The sequence below is a fragment of the Aphidius gifuensis genome, linkage group LG4 (genome assembly GCF_014905175.1).
Source record: "Aphidius gifuensis isolate YNYX2018 linkage group LG4, ASM1490517v1, whole genome shotgun sequence".
In the NCBI taxonomy this organism is placed as follows: Eukaryota; Metazoa; Arthropoda; class Insecta; order Hymenoptera; family Braconidae; genus Aphidius; species Aphidius gifuensis.
In genome coordinates, this window is record NC_057791.1 from 14,650,957 (window position 1) to 14,673,200 (window position 22,244).

Sequence of the window (22,244 nt, forward strand, 5' to 3'; positions counted from 1 at the left end):
TACTACGGTCATCAGTTTGAAATATAACTTTTAATACTTTCAGTTTAGTTAGATATGAAAATCCATTCCAGGATGGTATATCGTGACAATACATCAATCTCAACCGAAGTTTTACAACGTTATAACAAGATTCATTAATAGCTGGTACTATGTTCCAATCACTATAAGTTGTCACGCCTAATTCTGTTAAATAAAAACCACATTTATCGAAAAGTGATCTTGTAAAATAGAATACATAGAGAGTGTCGCCAGCCTGGCCCTCGAAACTCTCTTATTCTAACTCTTTTTATTTTCTTTGAACTTGGACGCCTATCACATTGCCAATAAGTGAGTTTACGTTTTCTGACATCGGACCAAGTTTTTTTAAGGATTTTTCGCCATTTTTTGCATACTAAAAAATAAATTAATAACAAATATATTAACTATCATTATACTAAATAATTTTTTTAATCATATAATTAATATGTTATAATTATCATACCCAATGCAATTTTTGGTCTTTCACATGCTGACACACGCATAAATATTTCAGCTAGGCAATCATCATTAACAAGGTCAATCGTCGTGTTTTTAGTGTCATCAGCATAATGCTGATAGTATTTCTAAAAAGAATATTCAATAAATTTAATATATCTTGGGATATTTGGAAGAGTGACCCAAAACGGACACTCTGTTCACATGTATATATATTCAGATAGGGAATTTGATAACTATATAATTTATTATGATCTAAACCCAGATCTGATCAGATCAAATTTGATCTGACTAGATCAAATCTTATCTGAGCCAGATCAAAATCGATCAAATTAGATCTGGCTCAGATCAAATTAGATCTAATTTGATCTGATTTGATCTAACGATTTTTCCCTGGGTTCTTAAACATTCATTCGCCCGTGATCTAGTTTGATCTAAGTGCAGATCACGTTTGATCTACTCAGATCTAAACAGATCAAGTTTGATCTGATCAGATAAGATTTGATCTGGGCGCAGATCAAGTTTGATCTAGTTAGATCTAGTCAGATCTGGTCAGATCTGGTCAGATAAGATTTGATCTGGGTCTAGATCAAGTTTGATCTAGTCAGATCAAGTTTGATCTAGTCAGATCTGGTTAGATCAAGTTTGATCTGGTCAGATAAGATTTGATCAGGGCCCAGATCAAGTTTGATCTAGTCAGATCTGGTCAGATAAGATTTGATCTGGGTCCAGATCAAGTTTGATCTAGTCAGATCTGGTCAGATAAGGTTTGATCTGAAACCAGATCAAGTTTGATCTATACCCAGATCTGGTCAGATCAAATCTTATCTGAGCCAGATCAAAATCGATCAAATTAGATCTGGCTCAGATCAAATTAGATCTAATTTGATCTGATTTGATCTGACGATTTTTCCCTGGGTTCAATCTGCAAGCATGGTAACTGCATTCATTCTCAACTAACCTTATTATTCTTTTTTTTGAAAAAACGTGTTGAAATTTCACTTCTAAGTTTATATTTTCTTGCCAAAAGTTCTTTCAAGTCCGATGTACGTAGTCTTTTGTAGTAACTCATATTTAATAAAATTAAAATGTGATAACCACGTTTGAGTTTAATATTTTTTAATTATTTTATTTCTATATATGAATATTATATATATTATATTAAAATAAGATCAAAAGATTTTTAAACTCCAGTCATCAAACATAACTAAAGATCAGAACTAATCAGAATGGCGGAGTGCAGTGATGTATATATGTATATTATGTAAATACTATACTCTAGAGCTGCCGCTGTGCACACGTGCTTCTTAAATTTTAATTGTCACATTTTCACATTGCACATTAATTGTTATATTGTCAACAACTGGCAGCAACGTTTGCAAACGTTTTCCAAAAAACGCAAAAAAACACTTAAGATCGAGTAAAAACAATAAAAATATTATTTATTTATTTATTTACAAAATGAAATTCTAAACGCAGCTGCAGTGTTGAAGTATGGTAAAAATGATTGTGCATGTCCATTTTCCAGTCTCAGTTAATAATTCTCAATGCCTTATTTCCTCTATCATGGTTTTGTGTTTTTATTTCAATTATATATATTTTTTATTCTTTTAAATCTTTTTTCGTTTGGTGCTCATATTTTATTTTAAATTTATGAGACAATTGCTACCACATGTTTTGTCACATCGACCTAATTATGTCTAACTTAAGTTTTTTTTTATTTTTTCTTATATATTTTTCCATGCTCTGGTACAGCTGTTGATATTACATACTTTATTATTAAATCATTTTAGTATTTTTTCTTTTTATAAAATAAAAATGTACCTGCAGTCTTTATTGTAAAATTATTATTTATTATTTTTTCCCTTTGATATTTAAAAAAAAAATATTTCTATTGACCAATATTTAGACAAAATTTTATTTTTTATATTGGTTTATAAATTTTTAATATTTAAATTAGTGGAAATCAATTTGTTCTATTTTTCTACACCATATGAATAGTTGTATTCTGAATCCACTATCGAGAATTTTTTTTCTCATTTTTGCTAAACTTTGAGGGGAAAAAACATATACAAAATATTGTATATATGTATGTATACCAATTTTTACGGCTCATTGTACAAATTTATTCACAAAGTTTTTTTTTTAGATTGTATAGATATATAAATTAGAAATTTGACGAATTATTGGGAATATTATTCGAGATATACTTATATTAGATTTATAAAAATTTTTATAAAAAAAAAAAAGAGGGCAACTATCTTACATTCGATGTAGTAGCATACGTACGATTGTATAATACCCCAAAAATCGTCAAATTACCCATGGTACAAAAACTACAGGTATAGCAGTGCGCAGCCTTGCTTGGCTAGTGTGAAAGGCAAGCTTTTGATTGGTTCGATTGAGAAAAGGCACCTTTTTCATTGGCTCAAAAAGCTGCGCAAACCGTGACGAAAAATTGATGGACTACTGCTATACCTGTAGTTCTTGTACCATAGAATTACCCATCACTCCCATCATTGCTCATCTGTGCTCATCTGTGCCCATCGTGCTTATCTGCAGTCTGCTGCAGTCTGAGTTGCCGAGTTGGCCCTAGTCGTCCCAGTTAGTCCTGGACTCCTGGTCTTGGTTTAAGTGACTTTGAGTAAACCTATAAATAAATACGCAAATACGATTGTGCTTCAAAAAAATTAATCAGTTTGGAAACCAATTATAATTAATATACATAATCATGTCAGTAGTTACTAGAACTATCCAAGAATCCATTGAACATTTGATGTTAAAACAAGACTATTTCAAGGGTAAGGAAACTTGTAAATTTAAATATGAATGGACAATAAATAACTTCAGCCAATTGGCTGTAGTGATGACATCACCAAGTTTTTCATCTCATTATTCTGATTTTGATGATGAATGGATTTTGAAAATAAATCCAAATAAAAAAACTGATTCAGATAACGTTTCTGAATCTGATAATTACAGTTCTGACAGTTCTGGATTTGATGACAATTTTGAATCAGACAGATATGTGGCGGTAGAGCTACAACTTCGATCATTCCATGCATTCAATAATCCTCTACAATTACAAGCAGAGTGTGAAATATCAATTAATAACAGAGGAGTGAAAACTAAAAGACACTGTTTCAATAAAATTTCAGAAAAAATTTCGTACAATAAATTTATTTCAAGATCAAAGTTGTTAAATCCTCTGAATGGATTTTTACAAAATGATGAGCTTAAAATTTGTTGTACAATAAAAATGTCTAAAAAACTGACAAAAAATTCTGTTGTAATTTCAACATCGAATGCAACACTTAATGCAACACAACAACTGAGTGAAGACTGGAAAAATCTTTTGTTAAGTGAACAATCAGCTGATGTTACCATTCGTGTGGGTCAAAAACCATTTCGTGCAATCAAAGGCATTCTTGGAGCACGCAGTCCTGTTTTTGCTGCAATGTTTGATCATGAAAAATTAAAAGAAAGTGAAAAAAATGAAGTTGTCATTGAAGATATTGAAGAAGATGTTTTTGAAGAATTTTTACATTATATTTATACAGGTGAAACACCAAATATTGACAAAATGCCAAGAGAACTACTTGCTGTTGCTGAAAAATATCAAGTTGAAAGTTTAAAAAATATTTGTGAAGAAGTAATATGCAAAACGATAGTCCTTGATAATGTTGCAAGTATACTTGTTTTTTCCGATAGATATAATCTTGAAAAACTTAATCAAAAATGTTTAGAATTTATGAAAAGAAATTTACGAGCCGTTATGTCAAATAAAACATTTCAAGTTCAAAAAAAAAAATATCCTGAAATTTTTGTCGGTGTTCTTGAGCACTTGCTGTTGTTATAAAATGAAAAATATTCATTGGTATTTTGTTTGAAACAAAAAAATTTTTATTTTATATTTTGTATTAACATTTTGAAATTTTTTTCTAAAACCTCTATTGTATACAATAAATAAATATAATAAATATAAAACAATATATTGAAAAATAAATTTTTATCAATAGACTTATTTTCTTAAAACCTTATCATATTTTTTTCAGTCGTTAAGTGTTATTGGAAAAATAAATATTTTTTTATTTGATAATTTCGTTATAAAACTCATTTGGTCATGTATTGATGATAATATTTAAAATTCATAATACTTATATACAAATTCATATTTTCATTATTTATTAAAATATTGTAATAATTTTTAAAAAGTCTTTAAATGATTATGTACTAAATATTTGTATAAAATTTATGTTGGACCTGTTGCTCACTGTTTCTATAAAAACGCAGTCTTGTCATTATGATAAACGAATTATTTATAAACTCAACTTATTTCAGTTGCACCTATATGTATAATTATCACAAGATTCATTGAGATGGTATTGCTTCGTTGCTTTTGGTATGTTAAAATAGTCATGTTGAATTTAATTTTTTTTTTTTTACTATTAAAACTCAGTCGTTTAGTTCAAAAATGTTTTTTTTTTTTATTTTAGCTATCGAATTCATCTCTTTCTGTGCAGTAGTAGTGTATGCACTTGTTGATATTCCAAAGAAAAACAAATGAGTGTGGAATTACTAAGATCATGCTCATTTAGCGATCATCTCTTACAACACAAAAAAATTTAGTTTTTATAATGTCAAAAGTAACATAATTATTATTGTGATATATGTTTGTCACAAAATACTATTTTGTGACTAGTGATGCCGAGAGACGAGACGAGACGAGAGAGGGCTGACTCTCGTCTCGTCTCGACTAAAAGATCGTCTCTCGTCTTGTCTCGTCTCTCGTGACGAGAGAAAATTTGTCTCTCGTCTCGAATATTCTCGTCTCTCGTCAGCTATCTCTCGTCTCGTCTCGACTTCTCTCGGTCAACAATTTATTTTTGGTAGTTTTATTTACAATATAAATAATAGATTCATTACTTTGATTTTATTATAATTTTTTTTTTTTAATTTTTAACACAAATTTTTTATGCTTAGATATTATTCGATTATTCCGGTAATTTTTCTGCGAAAAACAAATATAGTATGGAGAATAGATATGTTATCTATACTGTACTATATATATAAAACAAGAAGCAATATAAAAAATAATATCATAATCAACATATTGATGAAAAAAAAATCGAAAATTTATTATAATAGATTTAAAAGAATTATAAAAGCGTCTAAAAGAAATGTATTATCATATAAGTAGATTGAAAATATATAAAAATCAAAAAAAAATAAAAACATGAACTAAAATATTTATCTCTCGACTTTTCTCTCGCATATCGACATTGGTGTCTCGTCTCGTCTCGTCTCTCGCGACGAGAGAAAATTCGTCTCTCGTCTCGAAATTTATCGTCTCTCGTCACCTCTCTCTCGTCTCGTCTCGAGTTCTCTCGTCTATCGCGGCATCACTACAAAATACTAAAAAATCACCTTTGATGTTCTCTGCTATCGATGGATTTTACAAAAAAATATATATAGAAAAGAAAGGCATATAGTATGCAATCGATGTTATAGAAATGACATATTATAAATTTTTTTTTTTTTTTTGTAACTAACAAAAAATATTCTTTTAATTATATGTAAGTAGTGTCTGGAACTTTTTCTCAAGTCAAAGAAATAAAAAATTTTTATTGAAAAACAAAGTCTTCATTTAGACCACCTTCTCTTTATACAAAATTAATTGCAAATTATCACCAACGACCGATTGTCTCATGTTCTGATGTAAATTTACAATCTGGAATAAATATGTCTAAATATGGTGATTCATATTGTTCGATACCTGCTGGCATTGTTGGTTGAATTCGTAATTTCAATTTTATTTGTCGATTTCTTGATATTTCTGCTGCTTTTTTGATAAACTTAGAAGTTATAGCTGATCCTCTTATGTGAAACTCTTCTATGTTTGGTGAATTTTCAAGAATTTTTGTGACTGAACAATCAGTAATTTTATTACTGTATGGTAAACGTAATGTCTTGAAATTTTTGAGCAATATAATTGAAGATTCAGTGACATTACTATGGCCCTTAAGATCAAGATATATTAAATTATTCATCTTTGAAATGGCTATTATACCAGGATCGGTTACTCGTTCACAAGGTACCATAAATGATCGTAATTGCTGCATGCAATTGGCAATATTATATAAAAAATCATTTGTAACGTCGTATAACAAATCTAAGTAGATTACATGTCCATACGATTCTAACGAATTAGCAAAGTTCCTACCAAGGAAGGGGGAGGAGGTACCAGGAGGGTCATGGTTTGTAAACAAAACTTCATGGTGATTAAAGACCAATATTTGAGAATCTTTCAGATACATGGATAAATCATCATTATCAATATTAAAACCAAAAAATTCGATTGTTTTCAAGGCCTTTAGTTCAGGAATCACCTGCAAAAAAAAATTATCCGTAAGTATTGTATATAAAGAACAAAAAGAATATTTTTCATTATTTTTTTGTAATAGAATATAAAGTTTAACTTACATGAGCGATTCTTGTTAGTGATAAGTGTACGCCGCTGATGATATTAACCCGATATGACAGACTCAGTTCAGTCAATGTTCTAGCAACGTTTCTCAATAAAGTGATTAAAATAATAGACATACGGATAGGATTATAATATTGAATTATAATTTTCAATACTTTTAATTTGGATAGATCCGCAAATGTATTCTCATTGATATCAATGAACATATTATTTAATTTCAACTTAAGTTTTACAAGGTTTCGGCAAGATTTACTAATAACCGGTAGTATGTTACAATGACCATAGACTGTTACGTCTAATTCTGATAAATGACTACCACAATTACCAAGCAGCGATTTCAAGAAACGGAATAAAGGCTTTTGCCCTAATAAGGATTCATTCTTTATTGGATATTTTTCCATATAACTTGGACACATCTCATCATAATTCTATTGTGTTAATTCAAGTTTTTTGACATCAATCCAAGAATAAGCAAGAACTTGTTTCCATTTTTTGCATACTAAAAAATAAATAAATTACAAATAAATTAATGGTCATTACTAAATAATTTTTTAAATCAAATGATTGATATGTTGTCATAATTATTATCATACCCAATGCAACTTTTGATCTTTCAATTGGTGACAAATACATGAATATTTCAGTCCAGCAATCATCATTAACACGGCCAAGAATCATATTTTCGGCGTATGCATCTACATATTGATGCTGATAGTCTTCCTAAAAAAAATAATCAATACATTTATATATTTAATAACAATATATAATTCAATATTTTATTTACAAACACGTGTTGACTGCAATTTTTTTATTTTTTGGACTCACCTTACTATCTTTTTTGTTCAAGGAACGTGTAAATTTCTTTTTTTTTGTTAAAGATTTTTTCAAGTCTGAGGTTAGTAATCTTTTGTACTGGCTCATATTTGATAAAAATTAAAATGGGCTATCTACTATACACTTAAGTTTTAATTAAATGTTTTTTTATTTCTATAGGTATATATTAAGGAGGTTATACACAAATTACTCTTTTTTTAAAAAATATAATGAGAATGTTCTGAAATTTTGTATATAAGTAGATCTTTTCATTCTAAATACAACGGTATAATTATTTTCTTATGTTGGTCGGTTAAATTTTTTGTAATTAATTATTGAAAATAATATTTAACATGGGCTCTTATGGAGATTTCAACCATTTTTTTCGGATAGAAAAAATGATGAAAAAGTCTTGAAAAAAATCACACATATACTAGAAACCGAGTTTTATTAATTGCGCGAAAAATTTTCATATGTTGATCGGTCAATTAATGAGAAATATATTGATGATGATGATGATGAGTTAATGGGAGTTTTGTTTGATACAAACTAAAAATTTTAATTTTAAAAAATTAAACAATATACCTATATTGTTTTTTAATTAAAAATATATTTTACATTAAAGAGTACTAAAATTCATATGATAAAAATTAAAAAAAATTAATATGAAAAATGTCATTATTAATAAATAAATATATTCATAAAAATAAGTAAATATGACTAAATAAATAAATAATAATAAAAAAAAAATTAATTGCATGGTTTCATTTAATTTATTTCAATAAAAAATTTAAAATTTCCTTCTATACCATAATAGTGTCCATTTTACCATATTTTCCCCTACTTCATACCATATTGCTGTTTTCAGAGTTGGCAGCGCTGTAGTAAAATGGTCCGGAATGCGCCATGTTGCCTCACAGATAAGAGGTGCTTTCTTTTGGGTGTTTATTTTTTTTCACTTTAATGCGCATGATCATGCACATGCGTATGTCATGCAAAATTGAGGAGAGAGCAGTGGCGTCGAAACGAATAATTCTTAAAAAATAAGAATTAAAACATGGCTGATCCAGCTTTTTATGTCCTACGCTGTTGCAATCTGACTTTTTGCCGACTGCGCATTCAACTGCGCATGCGCGAAAATAAACAGGAAAAAAAATTTTTTTTCACTTTCATGCACATGACCATGCACATGCGCCTGTTATGCAAACTTGTTGAGAGAACAGTGGCGTCGAACAAATAATTTTTCAAAAATAAGTATTAAAACATGGCTGATCTAGCACCTCATGTCCTACGCTGTTGCAAACTGACTTTTTGCTGACTGCGCATCCAGTTGCGCATGCGCGAAAATAAACAGGAAAAAAAATAAACACCCAAAAGAAAGCACCTATTGAATATGTATATGGTTTTTTGTCGGCTAACTGATTACAACCATACATTCGATGTAATGATACGTACGATTGTATGATACCCCAAAAATCGTCGAATTACCCACCTCTACTCACTACCCATCGGGCCCCATATATGTTTAATACTACATGGGCCTGACATATATGTATATAGTCAGGCCCATCAGCCTATGTGTCAACGTATGTACAATGTACATGGTCCGATATGAGTTAACCTATACATGAAAACGCAAATACGCTCGTGCCTAGTAAAGTATTGATCAGTTTGGAAACCTATTATTATTGATATATATATATATATAATCATGTCAGTAGTTGCTAGAACTACCCAGAATTATTTGATGTTAAAACAAGACTATTTCAAGGGTAAGGAAACTTGTAAATTTAAATATGAGTGGACAATAAATAACTTTAGTCAGTTGACCATAAGAAAAACAATTATATCACCAAGTTTTTCATCTCATTATTCTGATTTTGACGATAAATGGATTTTACAAATAATTCCAAATGACGAAACCGATTCAGATGGCGATTCTGAATCTGATAGTTACAGTTCTTATAGTTCTGAATCTGATGAATATTTTGATCCAGGCCGATATGTGGCGGTGGAGCTACAATCATTCCATGCATTCGATAACCCTCTACAATTACAAACAAAGTGTGAAATATCAATTAATAACAGAAAAGCAAAAACTAAAGAACACTGTTTCAATAAAATTTTAGAAAAAATTACATATCATAAATTTATTTCAAGATCAAAGTTGTATAATCCATTGAATGGATATTTACAAAATGATGAACTTAAAATTTGTTGTACAATAAAAATGTCTAAAAAACTGACAGATAATTCTGCTGCAGTTTCAACATTAAATGCAACACTTAATGCAACACCACAACTGAGTTTAGACTGGAAAAAACTATTGTTAAGTGAAAAATCAGCTGATGTTACCATTCACGTGGGTCAAAAAACATTCCGTGTTATCAAAGGAATTCTTGGAGCACGTAGTCCTGTTTTTTCTGCAATGTTTGATCATGAACAGTTGAAAGAAAACGAAAAGAACGAAGTTATCATTGAAGATATTGATGAAGGTGTTTTTGAAGAATTTCTACATTATATTTATACTGGTGAATCACCGAATATTGACAAAATGCCAAAAGAACTACTTGCTGTTGCTGATAAATATCAGGTTGATTGTTTAAAAAATATTTGTGAAGAAGTAATATGCAAAACGATAATCTTTGATAATGTTGCAAGTATATTTGTTTTTTCTGATAGACATAATCTTGAAAAACTTAATAAAAAATGTTTAGAATTTATGAAAAAAAATTTACTAACTGTCATGTCAAATGAAGAATTTCAAGTTCAAAAAAAAAAATATCCTGAACTTTTTGTAGGTGTTCTTGAGCACTTGCTGTTGTCATAAAATATTCATTGGTAATTTGTTTGAAACAAAAAAAAGATTGAAAAATCTTAATTTTTTTCTAAAACCTCTATTGTAATAAAAATAAAAAAATAGTGAAAAATAAATTTTTATCAATACTTTTTTTTAAAAAAACCTTATTATCTTTTTTTCAGTCGTTAAGTGTTTTTGGAAGAATAAATATTTTTTAATTTAATAATTTACTTATAAATTTCATTTGGTCATGTATTGATGATAATATTTAAAATTTATAATACTTGTATACAAATTCATATGATAAAAAAAATCTGGTAACCATGCCTTATGATGATATCAGTTTTTTAGAATCAATAATTTATATTACTGTTCATGATATTATATTTATATTTATTTCATTATATTTATCGTGTTTTAAATATTGAATATTAAATGTTCTTGAAAAAATAGCAACAATCCATTTGATAAGAAACTTCAAAGAATTCGATACTTCTTGGGGTGCTGGTGTTGATGGTGATGGTGGATCAGTATCAATCACAAGAATACCATTTGTTTCGTTAAAAAATTTTGAGACTACCACGTTGGTTTGATATATTCCTTCTTTAATTTTAACAACGGGTGCTGAAGATACACCTAAAAATTAATTAAGTTTATCATTGCAATGAATATTTCATTATGAGTATTGTGGTTATAAAAAAAAAAGTAGTATTATAGGTATATATTATACGAAATTATAAGGCTCGTCTGCTGAAATTATTGTATCCAATACACATGCAAGGTAAATGAACTTGTTCAAGAATAATGTTTTCATTTTCTGGATCTTGAGCTGTTTCAGAAAACTATTTATTGATTATTCCTTTGATTTATTGTAATATATAGTCTTAGATAAGAATTAAGGAATTTTAATTACTTCCATAATCAAAGGATTACTAATAATAAAAAATTTTTATCATGACTTATTTTTAAAAAAACCTTTTTTTTTTTTTCAATTGTAAAGTTTGTTTCCAAAGTAAAATTTGATACGCAAAATATAAATATTTATTGGCATTGAGAATAACAATTATTAAAATATTAAAAAGTATTTATCGTCGAGATAGAATTCCAACAAAAAAAGATTCATCATCATTCAAGCCAATAAGTAGCGGTTTATAAATATAGTCAACTTAGATCTGATGCATACTAGTGCGTCCATCTGGTCCAAGTTTTGTATTTTGTATCGATGCAATATCAGAAATATTAATTGATCCAATGGTGATTTAAAAAATTTAAAAAAACAAAAAGAATTCATAAATATTGTTGGACTTATTGATTAATCTGTGAAAGTTTTTGAATATTGAAAATAATATATCAACGAATAAAATTAATTTGAATTTAGAAAAATTAAATTAGTTTTTTTTTTTTTTTTTGAGTTTCATTTGAATTGGTGTTAATCATTATTTCGATTAATAATAGAAATATGTTTTATTCTATTTAAACAACTGATTATTATTGACAATTATTGGATGTTATAAATTCAACTGTCATGTATTCATGATAAAATTATACATTTTTTTTTTCTATTTCATTTGTTATTATTGTACTTTATAACGAAATAATAAATTTCATAATAATTATTATTTCTTGAAAAAAAAATGAATACTTAACTAAAAAACAGATAAAAGGGTTTTCAAAAAAATAAATCTATTGATGAAACTTTATTTTTTAATATTTTTTTTTATTTATTATAACAGGTTTAGAAAAAAATTGTTATGTCTGGTCCTTATTATAAAAACTTGCCGCTGGGAACTTGAAATAAGTAAATAATTAAATAAATTTCAAAGTGTTAAAAAATTATATAAAACTGATTTTTTATTTAAAAAAAAAATACCTATGAAGTTTTTTATTTCATAACAATTGTTATAAAACTGTACATTCAGAATTAGATGTTTGACGAATTGCTTTAAACTTGTTTGTTAACAGCAACTCTTCAAGAACATTTACAAAAACTTCAGGATGTTTTTTTTTGTAAGCTTGAAATGTTTTATTTGACATAATAGCTACTAAATTTTTTTCCAAGAAATTTAAACATATTTCATTTAATTTTTCAAGATTATATTTATCAGAACAAACAAGTATACTTGCAAAGTTATCACAATTTATCATTCTGCATAATATTGCTTCACAAATATTTTTCAAACAATCAACCTGATATTTATCAGCAACAGCAAGTAGTTCCCTTGGCATTTTGTCAATATTCGGTGATTCACCAGTATAAATATAATGTAGAAATTCTTTAAAAACACCTTCATCAATATCTTCAATGACAACTTCGTTGTTTTTATTTTCTTTGAGGTACTCATGATTAAACATTGCAGCAAAAACAGGACTACGTATTCCAAGAATGCTTTTAATTGCATGAAATGATTTTTGACCCACTCTAATGGTAACATCAGCTGATTTTTTATATAGCAAAAGGTTTTTTAAGTCTGCACTCAATTGCTGTGTTGCATTCAATCTCATAATATTTTCATTAGACTTATCTGTAAATTTTCTAGACATTTTTATTTTACAAACAATTTTTAATTTTTCATTTTGGAAATAATTATTATTCAATGCAGCTTTCAAGGTTGTTCCAAAACGACTATAATTCCAATATGTTCTTTTTGAAAGGTCCTTAAAATTATTAAACGGACTTTTATCAACATCTACAATTATTTTACGTTTTGTTTGTAATTGTGAAGTATCATTGAATCCATTGGATTTTGTAGGTTGCAACTGTATTGTAACAAATGTTCCACGTACCATACGACCTGCACCTTCGGAGTATACCATTGTATTCGGATTTATCTCCAAAATCCATTCATCGTTGAAGTCAGAATAATGAGATGAAAATTCCGGTGATTTAATTATTGTCCGGTCACATTCGACCTTATCAATTGTCCATTCATATGCAAATTTACAAGTTTCTATACCAGTAACATAATCTTGGTTTGTCTTAATAAGTTCAATGTGATCTTGGGTAGCTTTTTTAGTAACTACTGACATGATTATGTATATTATTTATAATTGGTTGTAAAACTAATAATTATTTTTTTAGCACAGAAAGCGTGTATTCGTACAGGTTAATCCAGACTGATTGAGAAGATTGAGGAGATTGAGACTGATTGAGAGTGACAGGCAATGAAAAGTGAAAACGTTAAATGACTAAATGTAAACTGATGTAAACCAATGTAAACCATCAACTGATGAAACTGGAAATCTGGATAAAACCTTATGGCCACTAGCAGCACTGCGCAGCACATTCGAGCACATGGTTTAGCATCGATAAACCTTCCAATAAATTTATTGATTAATCGAATACTCTATACAATCGATCGATATTTAATATATACGTTGATAATTATTAATGATAAAGATAACAATTTATAACACTATGATTATAGGTATTTTTTTTCTTATAAAATAAAATTTTTTCATATAAAATAAAACATTATTTTTTCGAAATTTTTACGTTTGCGGAGTCTTGGTTTTTGTTCGATTTCTCGACATTTTGTACAAATATTCAAGCCAACTTTAAAACATAAAAAATTTATATAATATAAATAAAAAAAAACTGCAGTCCAATTCACAGGGCATTACAATTTAGGGCTTTTTTCCTCCACTGGCGGTGCTTGTGAAGCTCTTGTATATGAAATCCAATGAAATCTATATAAAAAAAATTTTACAAGCGCCATCACCGGCAAAAAAAGCCCTAAATTGTAAAAAATTTGCCCTGTGAATTGGGGTGCATTCCTTTTTTTTCGTTTTGCCATTTCGCCCTGTAATACCGACTAAAAACGAGAAACAGAAACAACGACAAAAGTGATAAAATTCTCTATTCCATATTCCAGACTTTGAACATTTACGATAATATCCTGTACAACCTATGTGACAATAACAAGCAATTACAACAAGTAAATTCTCTTTTTATTTCAGTTTGATATAAACATTGAACTGCAGTTATCCATCTAATAATTGGAAGCTAAAAAAAATAATGTCATGTGCCAGTACTGCCACTACAAGAAACAGCTTTTTCCTATAAAATTTTGGCCGGTATTACAGGGCGAAATCGCAAAACGAAAAAAAATTTTTTATTAAAGGAATGCACCCTTGGACTGCAGCACCCGTATTCACGGGGCAAAATTGTTCTCATTAGGGCTTTTTTTTTCCGCTGATGGCGCTGGACAAAATTTTTTTTATATAGATTTCATATAGAAAGGCTTCACAAACGCTACCATCGGAAAAAAAACGCCCTAATGAGAACATCCTCTGAATACGGGTGCTGGCCAAAGAACGCAGCCAGTACCTAAAAGCGTTCTTTCGTCAATTTTTTGTTGGCGCATCATGACCACGCATTTGCGCAGAAGTCATGGAATCAAGTAAAATTTTTAAAATATATATGTGTGCGTTACACACACTAGGTGCTTTTTTTGTGTGTTTATTTTTTTTTTCTGTTTATTTTCGCGCATGCGCAGTTAAATGCGCAGTCGGCAAAAAGTCAGATTGCAACAGCGTAGGACATAAAGAGCTGGATCAGCCATATTTTAAGTCTTATTTTTTAAGAATTATTTGTTTCGACGCCACCGCTCTCTCCTCAATTTTGCATGACATACGCATGTGCATGATCATGCGCATTAAAGTGAAAAAAAATAAACACCCAAAAGAAAGCACCTATTTACAACACTTAGGGTACGTTCCAAAAATCACTCGGAAGCCCGGAAGCGGCGCAGTAGACGAAAAAATATAGGAATAAAATAAACTTAAAAGTTACTGGAGGTTACTGTAGATTGTATATGCATTGTATTGCCATATTGCATACATGCCACTTGCTTTTGTTACTTATTACAGTTGTGAAAAGTATTTTTATAATTATTATTAATAATTAAACAATAATATTTTTTTGATTTGTACCTATTAAAATTCATGGAAAAAAAATCATGTCTACCACAACAAAATATCAAAAATTTTCTATGATCACAATCTTGAACTTCCGGGCTTCCGAGTGATTTTTGGAACGTACCCTTAAAAACTCACGTGCTTTTTTAGCTTTGGCGCAAATGCGCGATCATGATACGTGATTGAAAAATTGATGAAAGAACGCTCCTACTGCAGTCCAATTCACAGGGCAAATTTTTTTACAATTTAGGGCTTTTTTTTGCCGGCGATAGCGTTTGTAAAATTTTTTTTATATAGATTTTACATACAAAAGCTCTACAAACGCCGCCAGTGGAGGAAAAAAGCTCTAAATTGTAATGCCCTGTGAATTGGACTGCTGTTGGGCTCATTTTATCCAACCGTATTATACGCCGTATAATATTCTGTATTATACGCGTATTATAAGGTTCTTATTTTCAGCGTCGTATAATACGTACCTTTTATCCGGAATTCGTTAAAAAAGAAATTGGTAATAAAAATTCATGGTAGAAATACTACTTCTAAATAGTACTTCTACCATGACAAAAATTGAATACTATTTTTAAATTCACTCTTTTCTTATAGAAAAATTTGACTGTTCATGTTAAAATAAATGTTACGTTGAACATGTATGGCAAATAACAAAAAAGAAAAATTGAAAAATTGTTTTTTCAATTTAAAAATTTGAGCATGTAAAATATTTTTTTTTTCGTTAAAGCACGGGTAAAAATTCAACTCCATGTTTTTTTTTGTGTTATTTTACACGTTTTTACAATTTACATGCTGCTGTATCATGTCTTTTTTTTTTTTTTTGGAAACAACTAAATACACAAAAATAATTAATTAAAAAAAAATGTTTTTAGAAAAAAAAAAAAAAAAATACTAATTAACCAGAAATTATCAGAAGCTAGTGATTTCTTTTTTTTATTTATTTATAAATTTTTATGTTTTGAAGTTGGTATAAATATGTGTACGAAATGTCGAGAAATCGAAACAAAAAAACCAAGACTTTGGAAAAATTAAAATTAAAAAAAAAATGATGCGTATATTTTTATATGAATAAGAAATATTATTTTATAATATAAAATATTTATAATTATGATATTGTACATTATTATCATAATCATTATTAATTGTCAACGTATATATAATATATCGATCGGTTGTGTAAATGTTTCGATCAATCGGTCAATTTATTAAAAAGTGTATCGATGATGGAACACGTGCTCGAATGTGCTCCCATCAGCTGGCATCAGCCACGAGGTTTTAATTACCCATCAGTCTCAGTTGCCTCAGTTTACCTGAAGTGCCTGAAGTGTTGACCTGTACACAGATACGCAAAAACGATTGAGCCTAAAAGAAATTTATCAGTTTGGAAGCAATTATAACTAATAAACATAATCATGTCAGTAGTTGCTAAAACAGCTACCCAGGATTCCATCAAAATTTTAAGGTCAAACAAAGACTATGTTACTGGTATGGAAACTTGTGAATTTACATATGAATGGACAATCAATGACGTTAAATTAGACCAGAAAACAATTCAATCACCAAAATTTTCATCACATTATTCTGACTTTAACGACGAATGGATTTTAGAAATCGATTCGACTTGTACATTGATAGATGGAAAGACATGTGTTGCAATGCAGTTACAACCTACCTCATTTAATGGATTCAATGATACTTCACAATTACAAACAAAATATGATATAGTAGTTCAAGGAAAAATAGCGGAAGACCGTGATTTTAGCGATCTTTCAAGAAAAATATATTTGAATATCAGTAGTGTTGGACCAACCTTTAAAGATCTATTGGATGATATATATTACCGAACTCATGTATTTAAAATTTGTTTTATAATAAAAATGTCTAAAAAACTAAATAATAATTCTGATGTAATTTCAACACCACAACTGAGTGAAGACTGGAAAAACCTTTTAGTAAATGAAAAATCAGCTGATGTTACCATTAAAGTAGGTCAAAAATCATTTCGAGCAATCAAAGGCATTCTTGCAGTACGTAGTCCTGTTTTTTCTGCAATGTTTGATCATGAAGAGTTCAAAGAAAACGAAAAAAACGAAGTTGTCATTGAAGATGTTGATGAAGATGTTTTTGAAGAGTTTTTGCATTACATTTATACTGATGATACACCAAATGTTGACAAAATGCCAATGGAACTACTTGCTGTTGCCGAAAAATATCAAGTTGATCGTCTTAGAAATATTTGTGAAGATGTAATTGGCGAAACAATAAACTTGGATAATGTTGCAAGTATACTTCTTTGTTCTGATAGATATAAACTTCAAAAACTGAATAAAAAATGTTTAAAATTCATGAAAAAAAATTTACCAGCTGTTATGTCAAATGAAACATTTCAAGTTAACAAAAAAAAATATCTTGAAGTTTTTGTAGGTGTTTTTGAGGAGTTGCTATTGTCAGCAAAATCATTTGAGTAAATCATAAAATAAATATATTCATTAGTGTTTTGATTAAAAAAAAATTTTTTGATTTTATATATCTTATTAACATTTTAAAATAACTTACATGATTTTTTTCTGAACCACTATTCTAATAAATAAAAATATTGAAAAAAGTCAAATTTTTATCAATACACTTATTTTTTTAAAAACCTTCTTATCCTTTCTTTTATTATTAAGTTTTTTTTTTTTTTAATAAATATTATTTTTAAATTCATTAAAATTCATGCTTGTTGCATATATAAATACAAATAATTTTATTCTTTTTTAATTCACAAAAATCATGCCCTTTTAAAAGCAACACGTTTAACCTTCATAACAGTGGACAATTTTCTAAAAAGATCAAAAATAAAATTAGTTTTTAAGACGTATTAAAAATATTAGCATTAATTATTTGAAATATACATAGTGATAAATACCTATATTTCCAGCGATCTGATGCATTTGTCAATTGACATGCAGCCTTCCGTAGAACATTTAATTTACTTTTGACTTCAATTGCTTGTTGATTTTTCTCAACTCTTGGATACCATTTTCAATACTACATCATTGTTAGAAAATTATTATTTCTTAATAGCTCATTGCTTTTGTCTGGATTTGAAAAAATGAATAGATAAATAACATTTTTATACATAAATTATTCATTTATTATTTTAAATTATATCTATATATACATATATGTAGTTTTCAGTGAAGAGTACTGTTGCACTTGTTGAAATGTTTTTGAGCGTTTTTTTATTTTAAATCAACGTATGGTACACATGATTTTGCATGTCAATAGCAATACTAGTACTATCCCAACTTGCACCTTTTTCAAATGTGTATATTTTATTCAATTAATAATTGTGTTAACTACATAATAGAATGTATTGAATTTAAATGTTTTGTGAAATGACTATCTTCTGATTCAGTTGCTTTACAAGGTATAATTGTTCCTGGTAATGTAAAAATTCGATAAGAACTAAGTCTAGAAGATGAGCTAATAAAAATACCAGTGTTAATGACTTGAACGAAATGAACAATAAAAGTTATTATTCAACTCACCCTTTTTAGAGCAGTAGTTTGAGATCATAGGTACTGTATTTGAATTGTATATAATAATTGTTATATATAACAACTAATAAGGAGTATAACTTCGTAGTGTTATGCCTATGTACCACGAAATTATAACGCTCGTCTGCTGAAATTATTGTATCCATTACCCATGGAAGATAGATGAACTTGTTCAAGAATGATGTCTTGGTCTTCTGGCCCAACTCCAGTGAAATCTTTTATATCTCTCAAAAATTGAATACTAAAAAATAAATGGAATAATTATTAATCGAATAAAATATAGGCATTGTAAGAAGGTGCTAGTTTAAACAGTACTAGTACCGCTATTGATATACAACATCAAGTGCACCATACGTTGAACTAAAACCAGCATACGCTGAAAAACATTTTAACAAGTACAGCAGTATTTTTCACTAAAAACTACATATGTACATTGATATAATTTAAAAATTAAAATAATAAATGTATAATTCATGTATTAAAATGCTATTTATCTATTCATTTTTTCAAATCTAGATAAAAGCAATGAGCCATTAAGAAATAATAACTTTCTGAAAATGATATATAGTATTGAAAATAGTATCCAAGAGGTGAGAAAAATCAACAAACAATTGAAGTCAAAAGTGAATTAAATGTTATACTGAAAGCTGCATGTCAAGAGAGAAATACATCAGATCATTGGAAAAATATATCAATCACTATGTATATTTCAAATAATTGATGCTAATTTTGTTAACACACCTTAAAAACTAATATTACTGTCTATTTTTTTAGGAAATTGTCTACTGATATCGAGGTTAAACATGTTGCGTTCTAAAAGAACATGATTTTTGTGAAAAAAAAAAAGGATAAGTTTATTAGAAAGTGTTGCTTTATATCCATGGGCTGCTGGGTGTATTTATATAAGCATCAAGCATTGCACCACAAAATTAAAACAAATTTAAGATGTAATTTGTGAATGCATATGACACCTGAAAACCTTGATACATATACTTTAGAAGATAATCACAAGTCTTTTTTTTTACATTTGTATTTATAATAATTATTATAAAATATAGATATTATCATGAATACATAATAATGGAATTTAATGAAAAAATAATAATGAATTTAAAAATAATATTTATATTTAAAAAAAAACTCAACAAAATTGAAAAAATGATAATAAGGTTTTTAAAAAAATAAGTGTATTGATGAAAATTTATTTTTTCAATATTTTTATTTATTAGAATAGTGATTTGGAAAAAAATTCAGTTAGTTATTTCAAAATGTTAATACAATATATAAAACCAAGTTTTTTTTTTTTTAACAAAACACCAATAAATATGTTTATTTTATGAATTACTTGAGTGATTTTGCTGACAACAGCAACTCCTCAAAAATACTCATAAAAACTTCAGGATGTTTTTTTTTGTTAACTCTAAATGTCTCATTTGACAAAACATCTTGTATATTTATTTTCATAAACTCTAAACATTTCTTATTAAGTTTTTCAAGATTATATCTATCAGAAAAAACAAGTTTAGTTGCAACATTATCAAAATTTATCGTTTTACATATTATTTCTTGACAAATATTTTTAAGACAATTAATCTCATATTTTTCAGCAACAGCAAGTAGTTCCATTGGCATTTTGTCAACATTTGGTGATCCATCAGTATAAATATAATGCAAAAATTCTTCAAAAACATCTTCATCAACATCTTCAATGACAACTTCATTTTTTTTATTTTCTTTGAATTCTTCATGATCAAACATTGCAGAAAAAACTGGACTACGTACTGCAAGAATGCCTTTGATTGCTCGAAATGATTTTTGGCCCACCTTAATAGTAACATCAGTTGATTTTTCATTTAACAAAAGTTTTTTCAAATCGACACCCAGTTTTGGTGTTCCACTAAATGTTGAAATTCCATTAGAATTATTTGTTGGTTTTTTTGACATTGTTATTGTACAACAAATTTTAAGTTTACCATCTTGACAAGGCGTACAAATTGCACCTGGCAAGTCTGAACTGAAAACATAATTATCCCATCTAATTTTTTCTTGAAATTTAGTAAAAGTATATGCTCTAGATAGTTCATGTTTATCATCATTTGATATTTTACAATTTATTTTTAATGGTGAAGTATTATTAAATGATTGAAGATGCAGCTCTACCGGAATATATACTTTTTCACGACCACATCTATAATCTGTATCCATCGTTAAAATCCATTCATCGTTAAAATCAGAATAATGAGATGAAAAAATTGGTGATTCAATTGTTCCAATACACTTAGCAAAGTCTTCAACTGTCCATTCATATCTAAATTCACAAGATTCCATACCAGTTACATAAATAACGTCTTGTTTTGACATTATAAGTGTTAATTAATATTTGTTTTTAGGCTAAATAAACTTTTTTTGTGGCAAGTTAACTCAGGCTAATCCACGGTGAAAATATAAGAGTGAGATTTTGAGGCAGTAATCCAGTGCAATCCAGTATGTACTATGTAGTCAGTAGCGTCAGTAGGCACAATCAAGTGAGTTTTGGTTATTATGTACATACATATTATGTACATATGTATGGGAATCCCGAGATGCCCTCATAGGACGCTTCATCATCGATAAACCGTCACATATACGGCTAATCGATTAATCGAAAAATTTATACAAACGATTAATATACCTATTATATATGCGTTGATAACTATCTATGATTAAAAAAAAATTTATTATAAAATAATATTGCTTAATAACAAACAAACAGCATTTTTTCAAAAAAACTTTTATGTTTCCAAATATTTTTTTTGCTCGATTTCTCGACGTTTTGTACTGTTTTGTACGAACTTCAAATCATAAAAAACAGCCCAGAGCCTAAACATTTCCATATCTGGATTTTCAACAGATTTTAATTGTTGTTAACTATTATTTTAATTATTAATAGAGATATGTTTCTTTCTATAATTAAACAACTGATTATTATTGAAGTTATTAGATATCTAATATGATGTGAAGTTGTGTTGGCTCAACATGTTCTATATTTAAAATTACGTACAATCAGCCATTTGCAGCCATTTATGCGTACATATACATAAATTGTCCGTTAGATGGCATGTAATGATTTTTACTAACCCACGTTGGTCGCATGCAGTATTGCGGTAATGCTGTCACATGTTTTTTTTGTTTGTTATTATTTATTTATTAACTTATTGATGTC

The 22,244-nt window shown here is 28.2% G+C and overlaps 3 protein-coding genes across 3 annotated transcripts; 2 read left to right on the forward strand and 1 right to left on the reverse strand.

The window, feature by feature from the left end:
- The first annotated feature begins 3,733 nt into the window (after positions 1 to 3,733).
- On the forward strand, positions 3,734 to 4,333 carry LOC122853914 (speckle-type POZ protein-like B). Its single transcript, XM_044154321.1, has 2 exons — positions 3,734 to 3,959; positions 4,035 to 4,333. The coding sequence occupies exons 1-2, from the start codon at positions 3,734 to 3,736 to the stop codon at positions 4,331 to 4,333; spliced, it is 525 nt and encodes a 174-aa protein (XP_044010256.1).
- Positions 4,334 to 10,004: 5,671 nt separating this feature from the next.
- On the forward strand, positions 10,005 to 10,604 carry LOC122853915 (speckle-type POZ protein-like A). The gene has a single exon (XM_044154322.1). It carries the CDS (start codon positions 10,005 to 10,007, stop codon positions 10,602 to 10,604), a length of 600 nt encoding a protein of 199 aa, XP_044010257.1.
- A 1,869-nt stretch (positions 10,605 to 12,473) lies between these two features.
- Positions 12,474 to 13,601, reverse strand: LOC122853916 (speckle-type POZ protein-like A). Its single transcript, XM_044154324.1, has 3 exons — positions 13,250 to 13,601; positions 12,695 to 13,096; positions 12,474 to 12,586 (listed from the first exon to the last, which is right to left on the reverse strand). The coding sequence occupies exons 1-3, from the start codon at positions 13,599 to 13,601 to the stop codon at positions 12,474 to 12,476; spliced, it is 867 nt and encodes a 288-aa protein (XP_044010259.1).
- Between the last annotated feature and the right edge of the window lie 8,643 nt (positions 13,602 to 22,244).